General features: G+C 39.6%; 2 protein-coding genes across 3 annotated transcripts in view; one reads left to right on the top strand and one right to left on the bottom strand.

The window, feature by feature from the left end:
* Positions 1-17,671, top strand: part of LOC102694541 (A disintegrin and metalloproteinase with thrombospondin motifs 3) — a 65,672-nt gene extending 48,001 nt beyond the window's left edge. For both annotated transcript variants that reach the window (XM_015346215.2, XM_015346217.2), the window contains 16 exons: positions 1,874-1,979; positions 3,612-3,755; positions 3,985-4,117; positions 5,108-5,221; positions 5,748-5,896; positions 6,482-6,654; positions 6,842-6,975; positions 7,412-7,535; positions 8,021-8,101; positions 9,958-10,121; positions 10,267-10,432; positions 11,300-11,432; positions 12,231-12,438; positions 12,899-13,028; positions 14,163-14,273; positions 15,434-17,671. In XM_015346215.2, the coding sequence (XP_015201701.2) occupies positions 1,874-1,979; positions 3,612-3,755; positions 3,985-4,117; positions 5,108-5,221; positions 5,748-5,896; positions 6,482-6,654; positions 6,842-6,975; positions 7,412-7,535; positions 8,021-8,101; positions 9,958-10,121; positions 10,267-10,432; positions 11,300-11,432; positions 12,231-12,438; positions 12,899-13,028; positions 14,163-14,273; positions 15,434-16,068 (2,705 nt within the window). In that variant the 3' untranslated portion in view covers positions 16,069-17,671. The remainder of the gene's footprint in view (positions 1-1,873; positions 1,980-3,611; positions 3,756-3,984; positions 4,118-5,107; positions 5,222-5,747; positions 5,897-6,481; positions 6,655-6,841; positions 6,976-7,411; positions 7,536-8,020; positions 8,102-9,957; positions 10,122-10,266; positions 10,433-11,299; positions 11,433-12,230; positions 12,439-12,898; positions 13,029-14,162; positions 14,274-15,433) is intronic.
* A 213-nt stretch (positions 17,672-17,884) lies between these two features.
* On the bottom strand, positions 17,885-24,026 carry star2 (steroidogenic acute regulatory protein 2). Its single transcript, XM_015346266.2, has 7 exons — positions 23,963-24,026; positions 23,508-23,630; positions 23,111-23,256; positions 21,739-21,897; positions 21,318-21,502; positions 20,394-20,487; positions 17,885-18,650 (listed from the first exon to the last, which is right to left on the bottom strand). Exons 1-7 carry the CDS (start codon positions 24,024-24,026, stop codon positions 18,540-18,542), a joined length of 882 nt encoding a protein of 293 aa, XP_015201752.1. The 3' UTR covers positions 17,885-18,539.
* Between the last annotated feature and the right edge of the window lie 486 nt (positions 24,027-24,512).

The raw sequence follows: 24,512 nt of genomic DNA, 5'->3' as shown, positions 1-24,512 counted from the left end.
CAAACAGAAAGCAAACGGGAATCTGGCTAGTGGTCAAATCCTGGCTTGGATTCAGAATCAGACAGTTCTGAGTTTCATGCAGATTGCAGGGTAATTTGCATACAGGCTGGTTTGTGTGAGGAGCACTTCAATACACTTCAATACACAAAGGTGAAAGCCCACTGACAGATCTGACTGAAGACAAAACTTGCATATCCTGCCCATTAAGTGTGGGCAGATGGTACGGACAGCCGCCCTGATCGCATTCTCATGGCACTGGGAGGTGTGTTCATTTCAGACACGATTCAAAGAAGCAGGCTGCAGTTTTTCACTATAGTAAAGTTTTTCTCATGAGGTTCATTATGTATTTTTTCCTCTGGGGTGTTGTGAATTTGTTGGAAAAATACGGTTAAAAATGTGTTCTTGAAATGACAGTGTAAAATAGTATGTCACAAATCTTTTTAGTGCCATAGTGAGGATAAAAATATCATTTAATCATCCTTATTTGCTAGGGCATTGTACATTTAGACTATGCATTTAAAAATTCTTCAAAATTTTCAGTACATAATTATTCAAGATTCGTCAACGTGTTTATAAAGTAACAAAATCTATATATTATTTATTAATGCTTTCATTGGCTTCTTCATAGAAATGTAGAAATGCTGTATACATTTGCTGCAATATTTTTCTGTCTTCCTGCTGTGCCATTTCATGCCAGCTCATCTGCTTTGCACATATATGTCCCATGCCACTTATGCTCTTAGTAATCCTTGCCATTCTCTTCAGCCTTGACCAAGATCATTTTTGAAAATAAAAAAAAGGCTGACATCAGAGTGTTCTCTTGGTGGTGAATGTATTATTGCTGACAGGAGTAAGAAATTTCAGTATCTGAATGATGCTTGCCTTGCGTTCCTGACTAATACCGCCTGTGCTGTTTGCATTTAGATATTCCTGCTTTTTTACCTGCATGCCAAAGTTCTTCAAAAGGTCAGAAAGCATTGTCAAAAAATATAGAAAAGTGCTTCTGAACCACAGTATGCTAAATCACTGCACACAACTTGATCGAGTATTGAACACTTTGAGTTTATTTTTCAGTCTGTGCTTTGCTTTGGGAGAGCTTTCGCTGAAGGGTACTTTATAATCATTTTGCTCTCTGCTGTGGACTGTACTCATGCCTTTTTGTCCCAGACCATTTTTGCACATACTGTAGAAGCCTCTGATTAAACCAACAAGGTTAAAACCAAGAACAGACAATTGATTCCTATTATTTCTAGAGGTAGATTTGTTTGGTATTATAATTATGTTATTGTCTCACATAACTGCTTCCTTCCTGTTGTCTAATTTTTTTGACATTATGTAACTGACTTCTTGTTACATAATAACCTTGTATTTTAAGCTTCATATAATCATACTCTTCATTTGCTGTATCCCCAGGATCATTTCCGTAGATGGATGAAAGACTCAATGTAATCCAAGTATATTAACATTCAAAACAGTATTTTTCACTGATTGCCTGCTGCCAATTGAAAAACCTTTTTATCACAATTGCAATGATATATCTGCATACCAGCAGGTTACCTTTCTCTTCAATTACAACAAAGTAATAAAAACACGAAGCAGATTTTTTAGGAGCTTCAGGTTGCTGTGATATTTCTGTGTGCTAGAAACACTGAGAATCAGAACACTGGGACCTCACTATGCTGTGCCTTCCACATAATCTCCTTTATTATTGCAATATTTTTATTACTCTTAAGAATATTAAAACACTGTGCCACATTTCTTACATTTTAAATCTGCTTCTTCAGAGCAGCATCAGGGTTGGGCCTTCAATGCCCCATGAAGGGGTATTGCTTATTGCTTTCCAGTTTACCAGCAATGTCTCTGTCCATCCCAGGTTATGCTCCGGTTACGGGGATGTGCCACCCTCTGAGAAGCTGCACACTGAATCATGAAGACGGCTTCTCCTCTGCCTTTGTGGTGGCTCATGAGACCGGCCATGTGTAAGTGCAGGGTGGCGCTTTAGGCACCTTTAATTGCCAGTGATCTGCAGTGTCTCACATTTTTATGAGGCAGCAAATGAACTGAAGAATGTATCCTGTGACTGGGGAAAATCAGCTTGTTTAAGTAACCTGGATCCTCTCTTTCACTTACTCTGTTCCTGATATGGTACCGTAAATAAAAAAGTTAAGTAATATTTGGACATTTTTCAGCGCCTACTAAGCATGTTGGGCTCTTATGGAATTATGCAGAATTCATTTTTACAGGTTCAATTAAGCTGGTCATTTGTATGATTAATTTCCTACATTAAAAATGTCGAGAGCAAAAATAATGTTAGTTTGCCTACATTAATTAAAATCATTTGACCTCATCAGATTGATTTGGAGAATACATACAGTCATTGTACATTATATACATGATTCATTCATTATTACAAAAGAAATTCAGAAATTTCGGAAAATCTTTGTGCTAAAAGAACTCAAGAGTGCTATGTTGTTCTCTAGAAAACAAATCTATGATTGAAAGCTAGAAATATAAACAGCTTGAGTAGCTCTGAGCTCTTTTCTTAATCCTGATTGTAGATAATGGGGATCTAGTTTAGTTGAGGATAATACTGTGCTCATTATGTTTTCGTTTTTTGTACATTTTACCCAGGTCTGATTTTACCTCTAAATAAAGAGTTGTTAAATAAAATTCTTGCATTTAGTTTTTCATTATTTTGAGGTACTAAAGCGAGCGTTTCCTTTTATGTTTGTGTTTTAAGGGATAACGTTCAGAATAGAAGAAAATAATTAAAATAATTTTGAACTGGAATTGCAAGCATTTTAAATGACAGAATCAACTTGCTATGAAATTAATGCACTGACTGATAATAGCTCCTGTGTTTCAGGAAGCCCAGAATGCTAGTGGGTTTTCACATCAGAACTCTGATCACTGCTTTAGCTCAATAGTGCTGTCTAGGTTGACCAGCCTGGGACTTTCAAGCATGAACTGAACTGACCTTACTCTGCTTTTCAGCTCCAGCAACTTTTTAGGTTGCACTATTTGTGTTATTACTTCCCTTAAGATAATTGCAAAGCACATTGAACTTTACTTGCCTTTTCAAGAATCACTTGTTTCCAGTGTTCATAGCAGGATGTGATTATTATTTAATTATTTTAGCAGTGTAGGAGTAGACTGTCTTTGATCTATTTAGCAATCTCACAATCACGTACAGTACTGTATGAACACAGTATCCATTGCTTGTCCTTTAATTGGTTAAATATATAAAATATAGAATATATGTAAGCACTATATGTAAGCAAACATCTCTTATTTTACTCCTTTAATTTCTTGAAACGAATTCATGCTTAAGTGAACTTTTTGCCTCATTCAATGTTTTAAATATAAATTTCCCTCTTCAAGGTAAAAAAACAACCAATATTGATTCAACATTAAAACTAAAACAAGAGATTCCCTTTCAATTGCCATTACCTTTGGCACTATAACTGTAGTATTTTGTGAAGGTTTACAGATTTGTTTCCTACATTTTGTATTGCTTGGTATTCACTAGATGGACTTTTCAGCGGTGGAGAATAACTCCACCATTAATGTTGCTGCTGCTTTCTTGAGACACTAACGTGCAATTTTAACAGGTTAGGTATGGAACACGATGGCCAGGGGAATCGCTGTGCTGATGAGACCAGCATGGGGAGCATCATGGCTCCTCTGGTGCAGGCTGCCTTTCACCGCTACCACTGGTCTCGCTGCAGCAAGCAGGAGCTCAACAGATACATACAGTACGTCCCATCCTCTCATCCTCTCTTAATGGTGCATTCGAGTCTTCGAAAGATTTTATTGATCAGCCTGTTTTACAGCCATCTTAACTTCTAATCCTTTTATAGCCTTGTATTTTGCATCTGCTGTCGGATAAGGAACAAAACATCGGCCTGTTTGGGAAGGAGGGTCTAGATGATCTCAGGCTATAGAGTGTGATGTTGTGTACTCAGTTTTGCGTTTTGTTTCCAGCTCTTATGACTGTCTACTTGATGATCCCTTTGAGCACAAATGGCCCAAACTCCCGGAGCTTCCTGGGATCAACTACTCTATGGATGAACAGTGTCGCTTTGATTTTGGAGTGGGATACAAAATGTGCACTGCTGTAAGTACCGTTCTAAAACAACACTGGTGTCAACTTTTCTGTCTTTCTAAATAACTAAATGCTGTTTTAAAGGAAATTCATACAATATACGTCATTAGGAAAAAAGACTGTCCAAACTGTTCTGAGGACATGTTAGAGCTGTGAGGTTCACAGATCTCCCCATTTCACCTCTCCCAGCCTTAATTACATTGACCATTGTGTCTGTGTCCTATCGCAAAGATTCAAAGACCCCTGCACCAGTAAGATGGGTTTACTCCTTCCTCCAGCACACCACGATCAGCTGATGTCTTTCTAATACTGAGTACAGATTGCCTTCCAGACCTCCTCTTTACCTCATATAGTGGCTGCCCCCCTCCTTCCCCCATTCCTGTGTGCTCCACAGCTGAAACATTGTGTTTTTAGCTTTTTTCTCTTTGCTCTTCAGTGTGGAACTAACCTCTGCTTGCATGCCAACACAGTTCCCCACTCTAACCCCCACTCTGACTGTTTAGAGTAAATCATGGCAAGTATTGTTTCAAGGGGGCTGTTGAGCGCAATATCGAGCCCTGGGTGGTCCTACAGAGGGAGAGGGCTAGGCTCACACTTCATTACCTGGGATTGAAAAGGGAGGCTCTGACACCTTTTTACCCTCCAACCTGAGTCATATGTTTTGAAACTGCACATGCATAAATGCGTTTAAGCTCATAGACAATGTTGCACAGATCACTACTGTCTTTAGGGAATGCGGTCAAGCTGACATTAATGACAAGTTCCTGTTAACCATTTTTGCGGTGAAGATGCTGTGATTACTTTTGTATTTTTGTATCAGTTGTAACAACCAGAAAGCACAAGGTACTGGAATTTTCCCAGTTGATATGTGATTGCTCAAGAGGGCCAGGATATAGCACATTCTTTGTGTGATTGCTCAAGAGGAGCTAGATATCAGACATTCCTTTCCAAAGTAAAGAATATACAGTATTTTCTGACACCATGATATGGTTTTTGTTTTAGTTTCGAACATACGACCCCTGTAAACAGCTGTGGTGCAGCCACCCAGATAATCAATATTTCTGTAAAACTAAGAAGGGACCACCAGTAGATGGGACAGAATGTGCTCCAGGAAAGGTGAGTGTAATCATTGTTTCAATAGTCATTCGTATCAGTTACTTCTAATGATTAATAGCTTTATAGTTGACTGTTACTCATCTGTAATAAATGTACTAATGTCCTCTGTAGACAGAAAGATACAAGTATTATAATAATCTTGTACTACACCTTTACATAGTCCAAGCATTGCAGGAGATAAACACTTAGCAAAATGGAATTAAAGAAATGTAGGAGAACAATCAAAGGAAGTCTGTGTGAGGGAGTGGAGGTTTTAAAGCTTATTGTTCTATGGGTGCAAGCAAATGTGGAACATTTAGAACAACCTGTTTAGTGAACACAGAGTATAACTGCAAGGAAACCACTGTATCTTCAGAACCCAAACCATGGACTGATTGAATGGTTTTCCAGAACCTGCCGAAATTTAGCCATGTTAAAAAAGAAATCAAACCAGGCTTTGCTTTATTGCAACATTTGCTATAGACAGTGATGTAAGTATGTGTTTTTCTATTTCCCTATGTGATGTGAAATCTGTGCCTGTGTCTAGTGGTGCTTTAAGGGCCACTGCATCTGGAGGTCTGCCCAGCAGCCCTATAGTCACGACGGAAGCTGGGGCTCCTGGAACAAATTTGGCTCCTGCTCCAGGTCTTGCGGAGGCGGAGTGCGTTCCCGCAGCAGGCAGTGCAACAACCCACCGTAAGTCCCCGTATGGGAGAGGAGGCTGTGGCAATTAAAGTGTGCTCATGTAGCTCAGTGTTTCTTCTGAATTTTTCTGTCTCCCCTAAAGCCATGATGTCTCAAGGCCGCCTGTATATGAAATATTAAACACCAGATTACCCATGTCTCGGTGTGTCACTGAGCCACTTAAGTTTACAGAAACCAACGGGTGAAGGTTCATTCCATGCTGAAAGGTAAAGAAAAGCAATGCTGTTTTGTTTCTTCTTTACCTTTAAGCGTGGAATGAATCTTTACCTGCTCCTTTATAGCCTACGTGTGCTGACGCAGCTCCCTGCTCGAACATTTTACAGAGAGGGCACGCCATATGAATTCAAGTGTCTACTGGGATCTGACTCACTGTGACCCTGTATTAGACTAAGTGTTTGTTGAAAAGAGATGGAATGGGTGAAAACAAGGAGGTGTCCCGAGAAGTAAACAACAATGCTGACCTCTTCCATTACAGAAGCCAGTTGCCTCAGGGGTGTTAAAAGAAATATAAATCCTTACAAACCACAGGTACTTAAATACATTCTATTAATCATTTTACCTGATTGTTTTCTCCAGACCTGCGTATGGCGGACGAGACTGCCCCGGATCAGCCTTTGAGTATCAGATATGTAATACAGAAGAGTGTGCTGGCCCTTATGAAGATTTCCGTGCACAGCAATGCATTCAGCGAAGCAACAAATATCACAAAAACGTCAAACATACATGGCTGCCGTATGAACATCCAGATGGTGAGACTTTTGAGTCATTAACTTTTCTAAAACATCTTGTAAAAATGTTGAACTAGGAAGAAATAGTCAAAGAAATCTGGGAAAGATCATGAATTATAAGGATAACAATAGTGTGCCTAAGCTAGAATTTGTTTTTAACTCTGCCTCTATAAGCGATACCTTCATACCTTCTTTTGCTGTGTTGCAGAGGCCCATAAGTGTGAGCTGATCTGCCAGTCGAAGGAAACAGGTGAAGTGGTTTTCATGAACCAGGTGATGCATGATGGGACACGCTGCAGTTACAAAGACTCTTTTAGTGTCTGTGCCCGTGGAGAATGCCTGGTAAGGAATCTCATCTCATTTTCATTTCCTGCCCTTAATATCAGGCGTGTGTTTCAGAACTATGATGAGCTGCTATCATTCCTGCTTAACATTTCTGTTTTTTGATTATTTTGGTTCCAGTTTTGATATTGTGTCACATCATGGCAGATTTTAATTCTTTGCTCACTGGGCCTTTTTTTTCTGCTCTCAGTTACCTTTTTTAGAATTAATGTTGCATGCTGAAAGAAAATGAGAATAATACAATGTCTAAACCAGGAATAGTTTATTCTGAGGGGAGTGTTTAGATGTGTGTTATCCGCTAAGTCTGCAAGACTATTTCAGAGTAAAATACCTTCTTGTTTCTGGCATAATGTTCTTTTATCATTTTTGTCTTGTCTTATTTTGTGTTTGCTGGGCACTGGGCAACATGCCTCTTGACTTTCCCTTCTTTTTCCAGCACGTGGGATGCGATAAAGAGGTTGGATCTTACAAACAAGAGGATAAGTGTGGAGTATGCAGTGGGGACAATTCTCACTGCCGGACTGTCAAATTAACACTAACCAAGACCCCCAAGAAGCTGGGTATGAAACAGTATTACCATTTTTGAAAATGACACACCTAAGCACTTTCCACTGTCCTAATAGCAAGGAGGAGTCCAGAATGAATGAGTAGTTAATTCTAGATTTTAATTGGAAGGAAGAACTGCACTGCAGGACACCAGCTGTACTGAAGGCGATTTTCAGCTTTACTGTAGGCAATGTCAGTTTGTTTCACTTCACTCAAGTAGAAGATTTTATAAAGTATAAAATACCAGAAATTAACCCCCTAAGATATTTATCTTCTTCCTTATGTGGGGAGAGGTGAAGATGTATTGTGACTAAAATTGGAGAGTATGAAGAGGATCATGTAGAATGACAGCAGTTTATATTATGTGCAGCCATTTATCATCAGCTGTGCAGCATCCCTGGGTCTACTGGGTAGTTCTGTACAGCATTGCTTGACATTAGTAGGACATAACAGTGTTTCCTATGCTGAATTAATTCCTTTCATTTCTTAATTTAATTAGGAATGCTGAAGATGTTTGATATCCCTGCTGGGGCAAGGCACATTTTAATAGAGGAAAATGAAACCTCTCCCCATGTCATTGGTAAGTACACTGCATTACCAGAACTAATATGCACACATTATTCTGTACCATCTATGCAGAAGAGTGCTTGAAAAAAGTTTTGATTTACGTCAGTCCACCTTCAAACTTCATTAAAAGTATTTCCAAAGTGAAAGTGAAGTATTCCTTCAGTTCCTGTTCAAATATCAACCTTGTCCAGGTTATATAAAAGCTTCAGAGACATTTATCTCAATTGAAATTACTGTCATGACCTAGAAACTTCACCCACACAGCTTCTTCTATTGTTAAGCATTAGTACTTCACATCAAAAGAGTTATAAGTAATTAGGTATTGATTTTGCAGGTGTGTCTATAAAGGTGAAATAGCTAGTGGACTCTTCTTTGCTAAATTTGTGAAATTCTACTTGTATTGAAGTGATCACACTTTACAAAGCATCCACTTTTCTTCTTGGCAGTGAAACAAACCTTAAAATCTTGATCAAATTATTTATAAAGGTGATAATCTAATTTCACTTAATTTGCTTTTGGTAACTGGCTTATCCAGGACTGCACTCCCAGCAGTTACAGGGCACAAGAATGGACCACACCCTGCAGGGCACACACACTCACATGCATCCACTCACAAATGCAAAGGGGTTGGGGAGTGGGCAATTCAGAGGTGCCATGTAACCTAGCCAGCGTGTTTTCCAACTCTGTGAGGCAACCAGAGCATCCAAAGGAAACCCACATGGCCACGAGGAGAACATGCAAACTCCACACACAAGGAGTCCCAAACTGTAATCAAACTGTAAGCCAAGTGCTATGGTGTAGCGGCACTAAATGCCTCATTACTATTCTGTCTTGTTCCGCATCTGTTATTCTCACTTCTTAAATATAGTAATAATACTAGAAGTATTTTTACTTTTTATTTTTAAAGTGAAGTTTAGAGTAGACAACAGTACAACTAACCGTATAAACGTGAATGTTACAGCAACATAAAAAGAGGGCTCTAAGCTGCTAATAAAGTGTAAACATTGATGTATCCTGATGTTATTTGATATGTTGCTTGTGTCTGTCTCTGAGAGCTCTGTAGGAGCCCCTTGAGCTCTGTCAGGTATAGGCGAGTTTTTGTGACTCTTCATTAAGAACACACAATACCTCTCTGTGTAGATCTCTAACTCAGAGGGTCTGTGGCACTGCGCCAAGCACTCCTAAATAGGTCTTTCTGAGAAAGCTATTAATTCAAAGGAAGATGAGAAGGAGCCTTCAGGATTATTGATGAAGGGAACTGTGTGGCTCAGGCAAACTTAGACTGGAAGGAAACTTTCACATAAAAATAAATGTTTAAGACATAAAAGTAGTAATAATAATCATTATCACTGTTATAAGTACTGATCCCGGGAAATATATCAGAAGCCACTTTAATGTGATAAATTCCAAAGTTATATGCTCTAGTTCTCATAATGTACAAGACTGGTGAGAAATGTTTTTCTTTTTCTTAAAGAAAAACAAATAGGTGTCTATTGTTTTGTGTTCTTAGCATTGAGAACAAGTAGAAATGTTCTTGTTTTAAAAAGACCTTGTTTTAAAAAATCTTTTTGATCTTTGTGCTCAGCAAAGAGCATTATTTTTTCCTTGCTTTTTTGCTAGGTTTCTCATGTCCAGCTTTTAATTCCCTGGAAGTGGAATCTTGTAGGACATTAGAGACCCTCAGTACATTAACAGCCTCCTAATTGAAATTACATGCCAAGTAAGATTTCATTAGGAATATTAGCAGAAGCATTGATGTGCAAGCTCTTCCTTTATATGCCATTTAAGAATTAGAAAATATTTAGTCTTCTGTTGAGATGTGGTCTAAAGGGTAAATATTTTTTTTTCTCTCTTTCTCTTGTGTAACAGCTGTTAAAAACCAAATAACAGGCAACTTCATACTAAATGCAAAAAGTGAAGATGCCAAATCCAAAACGTTCATCGACAGTGGTTTGGAGTGGGAATATACCTTTGGAGACGGGAAAGAATCCCTGAAAACAACTGGCCCCCTGCATGAAGGCATTGTCATCCTGGTAGGAACCTGCATTTCAATTGGGGAATGGGAAAGGGGTTCCATTTTTGTACTTTTATTAGAGACTGTATGTTGTGTGATCACCAGCATTTGATATTACTTTACTATTCTTAGGTGCTGAAGCTTGAATTTTGTCTGCCTACTAGGTTATTCCTCAAGAAGACGACTCCAAGATCAGCCTGACGTACAAGTACATCATTCACGAAGACCTGCTACCAGTGATCGGCAATAATAACGTCTTGTTAGCTGAGCTCGACACTTATGAATGGGCCTTAAAGAGCTGGTCACAGTGCTCCAAACCCTGTGGGGGAGGTGGGTTTGTGGAATCTTCAAGAAATGTGGATTCAATCTCCACAAGCAAATTGCTGAAAATTCTGGTCAGTTGTTTTCACTGGAAAATAGAGGGGCTTATAAGTTTTGTTTGTGTGTTCAAACTATATCAAGAAAACTACACCCTGGCGCAATAGTCTCACACATACAAATGAGACTTGGGAAAACTCACACTCATTGACAGAAACAGTAAACATAAGAGAGGCACTGTATGTGCTCAGTCTGGCCATGTGTCTTATGCATCTGTGACAGTGGTAGTTCTGCCGTAAGGAAGCACCTACAGTTATAGAAAAAGCCCCCCAATTTGAAATATGCCACCTCATTTTTTTAAATGTAATTAGGTGCCCTGTTTTTCATTCTCAATACCAGCTACCATCTATGTTCATGCCTTCTGGTTTGTACTGTCAATGTCCTTGGGAAGATGTTCCTGATATGGTCCTATTTGTACAATATATGTGCCCAATTTCATTGCTTTGTGGTACAATTTTAATAATGTAGTTGATTTAATAACCAAGCTGACTTCCAAATACGCACTTTGTGAATGGAATGCCATGTCAAATATAACCCGCTGCATGTCAAGGTCAATTTCAAAAGCAAAGATAAAATATGTAATCAGAAGTTCAACTAAGGGTCACGCATGTGGCCATGTCTTTTTGACTTGCTTACTGGAAAAATGTATAGTGAGCACTTCTACATACTAATCTACTTGTCAATTTGTGTTTGCAAAACCACTGTCGAAAATGATTTGAGTCTCTTTACATAATAAGATGATCTTATAAAATGTCCTTAGAACAGTAAGAAGACACTGAAGAGAGAGATGTTTGTAGACTCTGATGTTTAATTTTCTAGGAATACAGTACACAAAATATGGATGCAGAAGAAAAAGTGACAGCAGGATGGTGCATCGGAACTTCTGCGAAACAAGCAAGAAACCCAAACCAATCAGAAAACGATGCAATGTTAACGAATGCAGTCAACCAGCGTGAGTTTTAACTTCTGCTGAAATATCTAAAGACATTTTTTAAAGATACATGTGGAAATAACATTTCCTTAGGATGTTTTGAGAGATTCAAGACCTTAGATCTGAGGAAAATATTTCCAGGAGAAATCTGTCAGATCTATTAAATTCATTGTGATGTCCAAGCTAGGCCAGGAATGCAGAGAGAAGCCCCTCCCCTGCAGCCAGTGTTGCAGAGAGAAGCCCCTCCCCTGTAGCCAGGATTGCAGAGGGAAGTCCACCCAGAGGGAAGCCCCTCCCCTGTGGCCTGTGTTGCAGAGGGAAGCCCCTCCCCTGTGGCCAGGGTTGCAGAGGGAAGCCCCTCCCCTGTAGCCAGGGTTGCAGACGGAAGCCCCTTCCCTGTGGCCTGTGTTGCAGAGGGAAGCTCCTCCCCCGTAGCCAGGGTTGCAGAGGGAAGCCCCGCCCCTGTGGCCTGTGTTGCAGAGAGAAGCCCCGCCCCTGTGGCCTGTGTTGCAGAGGGAAGCCCCTCCCCTTTGGCCTGTGTTGCAGAGAGAAGCCCCTCCCCTGTGGCCAGGGTTGCAGAGGGAAGCCCCTCCCCTGTAGCCAGGGTTGCAGAGGGAAGCCCCTCCCCTGTGGCCTGTGTTGCAGAGGGAAGCCCCTCCCCTGTGGCCAGGGTTGCAGAGGGAAGCCCCTCCCCTGTGGCCTGTGTTGCAGAGGGAAGCCCCTCCCCTGTAGCCAGGGTTGCAGAGGGAAGCCCCTCCCCCGTAGCTAGAAACTCCCTCGGTTCTAGCAGGTGCTGCAGAATGTGTCTCTGTCTTTCAGGTGGATGGCTGAAGACTGGAATCCCTGCAGCAAAACGTGTGGGAAACTGGGATTCCAGTCACGAGTAGTGCAGTGTGTTCAGGCACTGCACAATGGCACGAACCGCACAGTCCACACTAAGTACTGCACTGAGGAACGTCCTGAGACACGCAGACCCTGCAGCCGCTCTCCCTGTCCTGCACAGTGGAGAACAGGAGCCTGGTCTCAGGTGGGTTTTTGGCTCTAATTGGAAGGATACAGACAAGAAGCTACAATAAGCAATACGGGCCAAAGCATGATCTCATCTCTAATAAACCCCAGTCAAAGCATTGCAGTCCGCCTGAATGAAAGTGGGCTGTCACATAAAAAAGTTCCAGTTTCCAGGTATACAAAAATGTAGCACCAAGGGATGAAGCACTGTTCTTTTATATGGGATGTACTGTATGAAATCAAGAAACAGAAAATGAAACATTTTTCCTCCTACACAAGTGCACTTCGTGAGTACACACATCTAAACATCATTGATCAAACAGCTGCCCAGAGTCTCCCGTGACTTTTCTATTTGTGATCAAACCATCAGAAGATTGTTAATAATAATGACGATGATAATAATAATAATTAAATATGGAATAGTCTCTCATTCATAAGTGAAGTTACAGACTAAATGTTCCTGTCTCTTATTTTTGCAGTGCTCTGTGAGTTGTGGTGAGGGAATTCAACAGCGGCAGGTTGTGTGCAGATCTACCGATAACAGCATAGGGCACTGTGAGGGGCCGAAGCCAGAAACAGTGCTCATCTGTAAACTGGAGTCCTGTCCAGGTAAAAGAGGAAAACGTAGTTAGAGGTGTCTGAAAGGCTAAGGACTGTTTGTTAGATTTTAGCACACCCCTCTTTAAACAAAGGTTAGGACATGGGTTGGGTTTGGAAATAAATAAATCATGTTAATAAATAATTTATTCGGTACTATACTGAAATGATGTTTTTTGTGGTATTTTTCCTAATAATCATGCTCCTCAACATTTTTAATGGTATGCTATGTGCAAGATTGATGGGGAAATTCTGTTTGTCAGCTCCTGGGAAATGCAAAGTTGTTTAAAAAACAGCTGTTTCCAGCACTATTTATATTTATTAAAAGATGATGCCAGAGGTAAAAAAATCTGAATTTTAAGAACAGGAGGGTAATTTTACTTTCATCCTTATGCTTCAGAAAGAAAATATTTGTTTAAATCCTACGATTTAAAACTTACCTGCTTTAAAAAATAGCAGGACATAAAGTAGACAATTCAAATTGAGATTAATGTATTGATGACCATCTCTGGCTATGAAGAAGCCTGAGTCATTTGTTCATCTAAGCTCTGCGTTTGCAGATTTTAATTTTGTCCTTGTGCTGCCAGTTACTTTCCTGTTCATCTTGGACAGAGGACTTTGTATTTGCAGGATCTGATGTAGTTCTTGCCTTTGTGTGCCGCCCGCTGATTTTATCATTGTTTCTGCTGTGTATAAGCCTTAATTGATGGCCTCAGACCATGTCCTTCTTGGTAGGGTGGGATCTAGTCTTTCTGGGAGTGTCCTTTGTTGTCAGCAGTGGAATGAAGAGGGAGTTCTATGAACTTGAATGGGAAAAGGAAACAGTAGCTCTTTTAATGAAGTGAAATGAAAGACAACTTGTGATCTTGTGCTAAAATGTCCTGAAACGTGAATGCAAGTTTCTTCTGGCATAGCAATACCCATTTTCCAACAGTACGAATGAGACAGGCTGATTTTTTTTCCTGCCTCGTTAGAGTTATTACCCAGTAACTGAAGCCTTTGAAAAGTACCTTTTTAAAGCAAAAGAACAGCTTCTAAAATTATGATCACTAGTGTATGGTTTGTGACCAGGTGTCCTTTATGGTGGTTTCTGAGATAAATACAGAAAGAAACTGATCTACATCATTGTTTCCTTCAATGTTATAGGGAAATCAGTGTTACCCTCCACAAGCATGGAAACTGTGGAGAATGTGACCCCAAAGGTACAATGGGTATCTCAGATTGCTCCAGAAAGCCCTGTTAATAAAATTTCTACAAGTAAGTATTCAGAAATATGAATGTAAGAATTCTGAAAACATCATTGTGATCATACTTTTTATTGTGGTTTTATTTTGTTAGTACTGTTCACTTATTTCTGTGACCTAACTAGGGTTAATTGATTTGAATTATTAATATTTAAATACTTTTAATAGGAAAATTACATAGAGAATTGGACCTCAGTCTGGTGGTGAAAGCAGCTTGTGTTATCAGTTTGATTTATCCAGACACTTTTTCATGTTTTTTTCTTTCTTATTTCAAGGCTATGTTAATATTGAAGTATCTCAGGTCTGTGTGAAGACAAGCCAAGTTACACCCACATCACAGACTGCATCTGTACTTGCTCTTTGTACATCCCTCTTTGAGACGTGCATACTGTATAATGGCCCACACTTTGTGTGGTTACGAAAATCAGGCACCAATTGGTTTTTCCTCACTGAGCTATTTTTATAGAAAGATTAGGACCCGAAGTTGTAGACTACATCTAGTGTTATGATGTAGTATGGTCCTGCATTTGACACATAGTTGCAGAGTTGTTTTTCTAATGCTTAGTTCAGCAGAATCTTGCTTCAAAAAGAGTTTGGGTATGGCTCTGTAATTTTGAAGGGATTGAAGGGATTCAGTAGAATGCACAATGTTAACCTACATACAGAGACTTTTCAACCAGTGCAAATAAGCATTTATATTTTACAGTAATGCTTTTTTCTCATGTTTGTCTTGTCAGATTAGAAATGTAAGTAGTCAGTAGGGGCTCTGCTAAAGAATTAAGCCATTTACACATTACAAAATAAAGATATCACTAAATATCCTTCAGTGAATGGAAATCTAAGGTATGCTTGCCAGCTTTGGAAAGAGAAACAGCACCAAATCATTAAATTTACTGCAGATTAGGAAAATGCTTTATTTGTAAATAAAATACTTTACAGATTTGCTGTATAGGGAAAGCATTATGCTTTTTTAGGAACACCCAATGCAATACCTTAATGCTAACTAGACGTAATGGTTTAAAATCTTAAGATCCATTCTCTAAAGATTGAGGCTAACTAGTGCAAACTACAGTTTGGACAGGATCTTTTAGCAGCACATAAGGACACAGATTTCAAAGGCTAGACCCGCCGCAGCAGTTTTCCGACTACTGACTGACTTGTTGGTTCTCTCAGATGAGCCGTGCCTTGGTGATAAATCCATCTTCTGCCAGATGGAGGTCCTGGCTCGCTACTGCTCCATTCCGGGCTACAACAAGCTGTGCTGCGAGTCCTGTAACAAGCAAGTAGCTGGAACTACGCTGCCACCCGGTTTTGACAAAGCTACTTCTGCACTGGGGGATTTGGGGACCACCACCGCCCAGCCCAGCCCTCTCCCCTCGCCGGAAATGGTCGGCCCCATGGCACAGAGCCGACCTCCCACGACCAAAGCTGCTGCTAGGAAACTGAAAGCTAAGTCGCCCGCCCCCACCGTCGATCCCGGGAGTCTCAGGCCCGCCGGCCCCTCGGCGGCGAGCTCCCCGGCTCGCTCTCAGGGCACCGCTGGCAACGCGTCGCCGCTGGGGCAGGAGGACCCGGGAGACGCGGCCACTCTACCTCCAGGCCACAGAACGGCAGGGGCGGGCGCCGAGCGTGCCCCCGAAGCCGCCGCCGCCGCCCCGCGGAGGCCTGCCTCAGACCCAAGCAGAAACACGCCTGGCAAAAACAGCCGAAACAGCACTGCAGGCGCCTCAGGGTTACCCAGATCAAGAAGGGATGGCTTGGGATCTGAGAGGGACCTGACGCACAGAACCATGCCCGTGGTGACATGAACAGGGACACCCTCCGTGGCTGTGCCAAACCACAATGCCCTCACATTCAGAAGCTAACAGTTTTGAACTTTGTATTCATTTGTTTGATGCTGAGGCCCGTTTTGCAACCGGTTGGCTGAAAGAATTGTTGTTGTACAAATGGACTTTCACCAGTAGTGGTTATACCTCAAAACTGGTCAATTTCATGCACAAATCCTGCATTACAGAAAATCCTCTGCTCAAAATGAGAAACGGAAGGACAAAACTCAAGGTGCTATAATCTCAAAGGACTACGAGACAGGCTAACAATGTCTTGGATCAGTGGACAAGTGTCTTAACATATTATTTAAGTGCATCAGAACTACTGTTGTACTGATTTTGTGAAGATATGAGGTATTAACTAAATACCTTATATGGGCGCTGTGATTTGCAGAACTTGACACTGAATAGGGACTACGTATATAAATCCTTGTTTTAGTGGTCAATTGTTAACACGCTCCTAAAAATCAGTTTCCAAAATTTATTTTCCCAAAGAATGATTTTAATTGGAACACATTGCTGCCCAGCTATCTATGGTAACACATCACTCTCACATTCTATAAAATACGAATTACCTTTGTGAAACTTTGTGAAACTACATATACAGTACTTGTGTTAAATTCAAATTGTTTTTTTAATAACTTGATATATTTTCAAGTAATGTATATATTGTAAATGTCAGCATCCTATAAAAATGAACAGGAAACCATGTAGAATAAAGTGTACTGTAATGGAAAGGAAGAGAAACTAGATTTAGATCATGTGAGTCTGAAAAGGAGAGGGCCCTGATGCTGCTCAGTGTGTTTCCTTCCTGACTTGCATTCGTTAACTCCATGACGTGTTGTATAGTTCTTGTATATACGTGAATGAGAGCTTTAAATGTTAATATTTATTAAATTGTGAAATGTTAGGAAAATATAAAAAGTGCATTCAAAAATATTTGAAAATGAATCCAGTTTGTTACTGTACCATCACAGTGATGGTGAAACGTGTTGTAGCCTATCCAAAAGTCATGGCAAAGCCCTAGACACAGACTTCACTGAGTGACAGAGACCATTATTATATGATGTCTCTGTGGAACCTTAACATTCTTGAATGCTAAACAATGGTGTAGTTGAGTATTGTGACATATACATTGTATTCCACAGGGAAGGTTTTGTTTTGTACTGGTATTTTGTATCCAGATAGCACAGCGATCTGTATATTTATTTCTGATCATGTTTTTACAGCAGTAGCAATAACAGTGGTGCTTTATTGTGAAGAGAATATGCTTCTTCAGAAAATGAAACACTGGCACACATTTCTACACACTTTCCATCAGGAGCATACATATTTAAGAGTGTAACTGTCATTACACAACTGTGAGTAAAAACATTACTGTTTTCACAAGAACAATGAGATTGTGTCTGCAGTCTGTAGTTTACTTTATACACTACTTTGTGGTGTGTTACAAATGTCAATATATATTTTATTACAGCTCTAAAAATGTGAAAAAAATTGGCTTTAATAACTTCGGATGTATTCCCAAGACCTCAGTTTTAATAATGGAATAACAGATGTTTATTAAGAAATAAAATGTCTTTGATTTGAATGTAATCTCATCTGCAGTTGTTTGCTTCTGCCTGGTTCTATCAATATGCTGTGTAAAGTACATGAACTATTTTTTCTTTCTGCAAAAGAAAATATTTAAAAGCATACATATAGAGTACAAAAGAGTACAGGTTTCTTTGCTTAACAGTTTCTCATGTCAGAAAGTATTTGCATTCATTGAAAAATGGAACTCAAGATAAAGGACAAATTGGTTTATTGGAGTATGACATGTTTTGTAGATAAATATGCATTTTTAGTACTAAAAAATGAACTAAAACTAGAATAAACTATAAAACTAGTATTCTTAAATGTTTTCATGGTCTTAGATGTACAGTAACAAGCAGAGCAAGTCTCAAAACATTTCCTGGAAAAATTAATGATCAAAGACCATTGATCAGTTTCATAGCCATTTGCTGTCATGCAGATGGTGGCAACAAAGCAATGATGTATTTACCTGATTTACTGATAACAATTTGACACACCTAATGATGCAACAGTTAGCTGAGATGTACAGTACCAGCAGTAAAGCTCCTACAGCCAACAGTTAGAAAATACAAGAAGAAACATTAGACTTTGAGGTCTGTGTTGCCATAGTATCCTTTCCTATTAAAATAAATACATATTTGAGGCTTTATTTTCAATCACCTCTGAGGGAACTGGCATAATTTTCAGTTTAACCACAATCACTCGGTTGTCTCTCAGTCTCTGCTTGTACAACCTGATCTTCTTTAGCTCTCTGAAGTGCTACAGTAGTTGTGCGCACAGAGCAGCTGGGCCAGAGAAGCAGGTTGATGTGGAACAGCTGTAGAGTCCAACAGTCTTTCCTCAAGCATCTTCATCAGCTACGCCTCGATCCGTGTGTGTCAGTGCTGCAGGGGGACCAGCCTTGCTGACAGCCGTTTGCGTAAATGTTTTGTAAAATCAGCCTGGGCTTGCGGCAAAACCTGATTGACGATGGACTTTGGTAGCCAGCCCTGAAACAAGCAACACATCGATATGTTTTAATACATACTCTTGTGGATATTGTGTCAGTTCATAGAGAAACCAAAGGAACACACAGCTAACACATATCTATTGTCTAACTGCTTCATACAATTCAGGGTCATGGTGACCTGGAACCTAATCCAGGGAGTATCGCACACAAGGCATGATACACCATGGACAGGCCACTCATCCATCGCTGGGAACACAGATGCAACTGGGCCAATTTTAACCTACCTGTCTTTGGATTGTGAGAGGAAACCCACACAAACACAGGGAGTATACACAGTATAAACTACAGTAGCATCCCACAAATTGAACCCAGGGCCCTGCAGCTGCAAAACCGACCACTGTGCCACTGTGCCAGCCTGCAGCTAACATTCAGTACCAAAGGAAAAGCAAAGCCCTCAACATAAAGTGTTTAAAGAGAGATTAAAAGCTTATCTGAAGTTGAAGCTGTCTCAGCACAGATACCATGCTCAAATCACAGAAATCCTCAATAAAAAGGGAAGTCGGTGCTGATTAGGTAGTGGCAGTTACATGAGGACAGACCACATAGTCATTTCAGGAAGGGCAGCAGGATAAGGAAAAGCCAAAGGGAAACAGAGTCTGGAGTCTTCAGTTTCCACATGAACAAAGAGACAGTATAGAGCTCTCCTCAGGCTGCATAATGAGGATGTGTGACCCGGAGTTCAACCCGGGAGGTAGAGGAGTTCTAAAGTGGCCAGAACAGGAGGCAATGGATCAGAGAATTGAGGGCCAATGTAGGGAAGAGAGCCATTGAGGTGGTTTCAAACATTGTTTCCAAGTCCTCCTAGGTCTCGGAAGCCACTCTTTAATGAAAAGAACATCTAAACAAAGGGTGCATTAAATCTTAATTCAGTGCATCTCTTTAAGGCCTGTGCAAGGACAAAAGTACCTTGGAGAGAGTAAGTAAATAAGTTGTGAACCTGCTGGGGGCCAGTCCCTGAGAGATTATATTCAGTGCAATGCAGTGAATCCAATAGAATGTCAAATGCAAGCAAGCACTGCAAACATCACAATGTGGACTTAATATTTCCTCTCATGCTTTGTTTTCTGTATCCTACAATAACTGGTGTAGGTCAGGCGGATAGAGCGGACGTGGTTCATGACATGCTTTAGATTGCACCTCAGCAAAAAGGTTGGTGGGAATGTATCCTTGGTGGGAATATGTTTATAAACAACCACATATATACTGCCATACGAGATGCTCTCGGGCAGTGGAATCTTTGAGGGATGTGTGGGTTTGGTATAATTGTTTCGTTTTTCACAGTCTTGTTATTTCAAAAGTCCACATTTGAAGTTCTTGCTGTGTGCACAGAGCTGCTGTGATTTGATTGATTGCATTGATTTTTTCACTCTCATTGAGTGCATGTTTCATCAACAGCAATTGATTCCAATATGACACGTGTGAGCTTATCTAAGCTGGAGTTTAAGTAAGAAGTGGCAGGCATATTACTTTGAAGAAAATGTTTGTTTTAACATGAACAATTTAACTTCTATAGGAAACGATTTTGCATATAATGCTAACCAAATATGACCAGAACTATTCAGGAATCAAAAAGAACATGTTGGATGGGTTGATGTAGCCAGTTTATAAAAGGAAACAAACTCTGTGCATTTTTCTTTGCAATACTTTAAGTGTCAAGACAGATCAAAATAATATTTAAAGCTGATTTTTGAAGGTGTAGATCTGCAAAGTAAGATCATCTTGCCTTGAGATCCATATTAAGAAGCCATGTGAGCTGACATTTCTTCTTTTCCTCCCCAAGTGGCTGTAGGATAATGCACATAGGTCCATCTTGAGCTCTAGAGGAGAAGGCAGAATACATTTGTTAGTATTTTATTGAAATTATCTTCAATTGGACATTCAACAGTATCCTAATCCATAAGTCAATAATTCACATGGAAATGTTATTATGACCTCTCATTATGTACAATAACTTTTTTTAAAATTTAGAATCACCAACATTTTGTAACCACCCAATTTGGAATTGTCAGTTGTGTGTTTTTCATGTCTCAGCTCTCAGCTATAATCTGCTATACATAGAGGAGAATGAGGAAGTGTAGACAGACACCTCCAACCTGCCCACTTTTCAAGTCAGTCATCTTTTAACATCACACCCAAGTTTGTCCAACGCTGTAGGTTCAGAGCCAACTGGAGGAGAGGCAAAGACCAATCCTGACTAATCCCACCTTACCCTTAATTGCACTCAGCTAATTGTGCACAACGTCTTGTGGGGAAATCATGGTCACAGTCCACTAACGACTTGACTCGAACCAGCGATCCTGAAGGTCAGCCTGGACAAATGCCTTTACTGGATAGTACAATTTTTTTTTTTATTTTGAGAAATTGAAAACTTTAAATGCCAAATAACACCCTTTAAAAAATAAAAGAGTGAGTTAAAATCACCAAACGAAACAATTAAGCCACTTTGGGGAATGCTTAAAGAGGACTATTTGTATATCTGTAGCACATTTATAAAAAATAATGGTAATCTGAAGTATTATTTAATAGTAAATAAAAAAAGTGTTGATTACCATTGTTACTTTTAATCTTTCAGTGCACTGAAACGCACTGAGACTTCTTTTCTCTCGAGGTTCGCAATGTGTGCATCTAAAACATATCTGACCCGTACCTGACAAACCCCTTCTGAGGCGGGAAGGCTTCTAGATGCGTGGCAGCTCCAGCTAAATAAATACAGGACTTCTGTTTGCAGCAGTGTCTGACGCTCACAAAATCCCTCTGGCCCACAAGATTTCCTGCTGTCTCAGCTGAAACCTCATGCGTAACCATGGTGTCCTGTCCAATGTGCTTTAATATCTAAAAAGCAAATTGCAATATTATTCCCTGTACTGCAGTGTGTACCCCTATTTGCTTTCCTACTTGTAATTAGTGTTATTGTTAGAAGACATTTCTGTGGTATTGGCACTGATTGAAGAGGATTAAGCATTTTTTATTGCAATACCTTGTACAGAGGACACAATGCTTGTGGTGGTGAGCTTCTAAACCCAGACAAAGTTGTTCTGATTGGAAAACGACAACACTGGGAAACGTACTTTGATTTGTTTGACATCAGGGTTCCACTGATTCATTTCCTCCACTTTCACAAACAGGTCATCATAAAGTTCCTCAGGGGTGGCATCTAGGACTGCTTCCAGTCTGAATACCTTTCCTGTTCCAGGAAGGGTTTTACTCAGAACCACATCACCGCTTTCCTACACAAGGAAAAGGGACAGGAGTACATAATAAAACACGGTACAAACAAATGGGAAATCTGAAAAAATTCTGAATAACTTCCACTGCCACAGTGCAAGACGGTGCTTTCAAGACATTCTAGATCAGGGATCTCCAACCTTGCACCTGTAGAGCTCCAATAAAGTAAGTCTTATAGGATGCCCTAAGCCATTTCCTCCAATTTATTCTAAAGGGCATGAACATCTATACATAATTTATCAATTATGCATGTAATTGCTTCAATTAAAGATATTCTGGACCTTGAGGGATGAAGGATATTTTGATTTATGTTCCAATTCATCTCTAAATTTGGAAACCTAAGACATCGTCTGATCAAATGACCAGAGTTCAATTGTCCAAAGGAAAATGGATTATTTAACGGTTAACTAAAAAAATCTGCTGGATTGTGGCAGACCTCTGTTCTAGATGAATAAATAAGAAGCCGATGGCCAAGTTAATGAAGCAAGAGATGTTTATCCCTGTCCAATAACTGTGTATTTAATTTAAACTAAGTGAATTTGGTTAATCTTTCACTGTATTTCATATACAGTATGTTGCTTATAAATCAAGATAGCCTAGCCTTACATGACACTCCAATTTCGGACTATATTTAGTGAAGCAATAATTTGGCATTTAGAATAAACAACATGCAGAAATACATTGGATATAAAAGGCCTTGTGGAAGTTCCTGGTTGGGTGTTTGGAATTTAAGTGGGTGTAAATTGTTCACCTCAAGAACAGATTGCTGCTTTTTACCCCACACTGTCTGTATAAATGTCATAAGCTACATATGATTATATTCTTGCTGCTGCATTATTTTTGGTTTAAATTTTACGATGTGCTTCAAGCTTTATTAATGCTTTCATTTGATTATTTTGTTATTTTATTGAATTGGCTGATTATTATATCTGTTTAATTATTGAAGTAAAAAATATTTTACTTATTATTATTTACTTATCATTAAAGTAAACATTGTGTCCATTTTAAAGTGTCTTTCCCAATTGTGTCTGCTAAGCAAATAGCAATAACAATAACAACGTAACCAGTGTGAGTAATGTTAACTTTTCAGAATAATTCAGGCCCAGGAAACAAAAACAAAAGGCTGTGTGCATATTTCTGCCACAAGGCTGCAGTGTTTGAGTGCTACTGAAGGAAGAATAGATCTGAACTGTGGAAGATAACAATTTTGCTTACCTCTAAAATTTCCCGTTTCCACCCATCTTTGTCCTGCAGAATTTCTAGTGCCTTTTTTAAGGCCTCCTTCCCTTGGTTTACATAGACCAGCTCTTCTTCCCTCAGAGTCATGGGTGTGCTTATAGTTCCTTCATTTTCTGGTTTTCCTGGAAATCAAGTCCACAAATTGGTTGTTAAAAGCGTCGATTTGTCTCCCAAATGAACAATTGTCTTGAAAAGCACAGTATGCAGGACAGTTTTAAAACTTATGTTGTGAGGATGAGCTATATTGAAGGCCACATGCAGGAGATTACCTGAGCCCAATAGGTTTTGTACCTGTACTAGTACCGCCTTTTCAGAATTAACTCTCAGACAATCATGAGTTCAGAGCTCTCAATAAAAAAGTACTTGAACTTACCAGTGTGAGAGTTAGCTTTTATCCACTGTACATGACTTGCCCAATTTGGTAAAGTGATTTGACTCCCACGTTGCATCAAATTGATTTCTTGTCCAATAGCGGCCACAGCTCTTTGTTGCAATCCTAAACGAACAAAAAAAGTAAATGGCAAGAACCTACAAAAAGTAGGTTGCATACTACTTACCACAAAAAAAGTATTATGTAACATGTAATTTATATGTTTGAGACATGTTTTAAATAGAAGAATAAATGCAAAATGTTCTTTTTATGTATTGTGAATGGAGTGGTGATGTTAAGTTATGCTGATATCTTTTCACATACAGACACGTGAGCTGCCCATGAGCTTTGATTCAGTATAATGCAAGGTTCTGTTACATCTTTTCAATATGGAACAAAAGTCCAGTGTAAGAAAAAAAATCAAGAAAATGTCATCTTTTTCAATCATGTTTGTCTACCTGTCATGCTCCTGAAATGTTGGTATGAGATTCCACAGCACAGTTTAACGATTGCTGGCAGCATGCTGATTAACTCAGAGGTGTTCACTTCCAAATATCAGGCCACAAATTTATAGAAGTTCTGAAGGACAGGCAGAGGAGATAAGGAGCAGGTTGTTAGATAGGATTTGACTGAACTCTGCCTTCAAGGTCACATTCATTGGAAGAGAAAAGAGGAGTGAGAGAGTGCAGAGATGAATGAAACAGTCGTTCTTAGACAAAAAAGATTGTATTTTAAATCCCAAACAAATTGAACTAGCGCACCCTAGAGCTTACAGAGTTGTCCATGATATAAGGGTTGGATGATCAGGGGAATATGTGATTATTTTGTAAATCTGCTGAAAATATTTTCCATTTCCTGTGCAGGGCTGCATAAAACTGCAGGCAATTGGTCTGCCTTTTATAATAAGTCACCTAGAGTAAATTCATTTCTTTTGACAGAATCAGTCCATTTTTATGTATGTTTGTGTACTTGACTATTACTCTAGATAGCCTGTGCTTAAGTCACAAG

This window comes from Lepisosteus oculatus, chromosome 4, assembly GCF_040954835.1.
Source record: "Lepisosteus oculatus isolate fLepOcu1 chromosome 4, fLepOcu1.hap2, whole genome shotgun sequence".
Lineage (NCBI taxonomy): Eukaryota > Metazoa > Chordata > Actinopteri > Semionotiformes > Lepisosteidae > Lepisosteus > Lepisosteus oculatus.
Note: the sequence above shows the minus strand (reverse complement) of the source record. Positions and strands in the feature narration are given on the sequence as shown.

Coding starts and splice junctions, on each gene's coding strand:
- star2 (XM_015346266.2), bottom strand. CDS start 24,026: ATGCTGCCAGCAATCGTTAAACTGTGCTGTGGAATCTCATACCAACAT. Junction 23,257..23,507: donor AAAAGCTAACTCTCACACTG/GTAAGTTCAAGT, acceptor CTTGATTTCCAG/GAAAACCAGAAAATGAAGGA. Junction 21,503..21,738: donor CTGATGTCAAACAAATCAAA/GTACGTTTCCCA, acceptor TTTGCTTTTTAG/ATATTAAAGCACATTGGACA.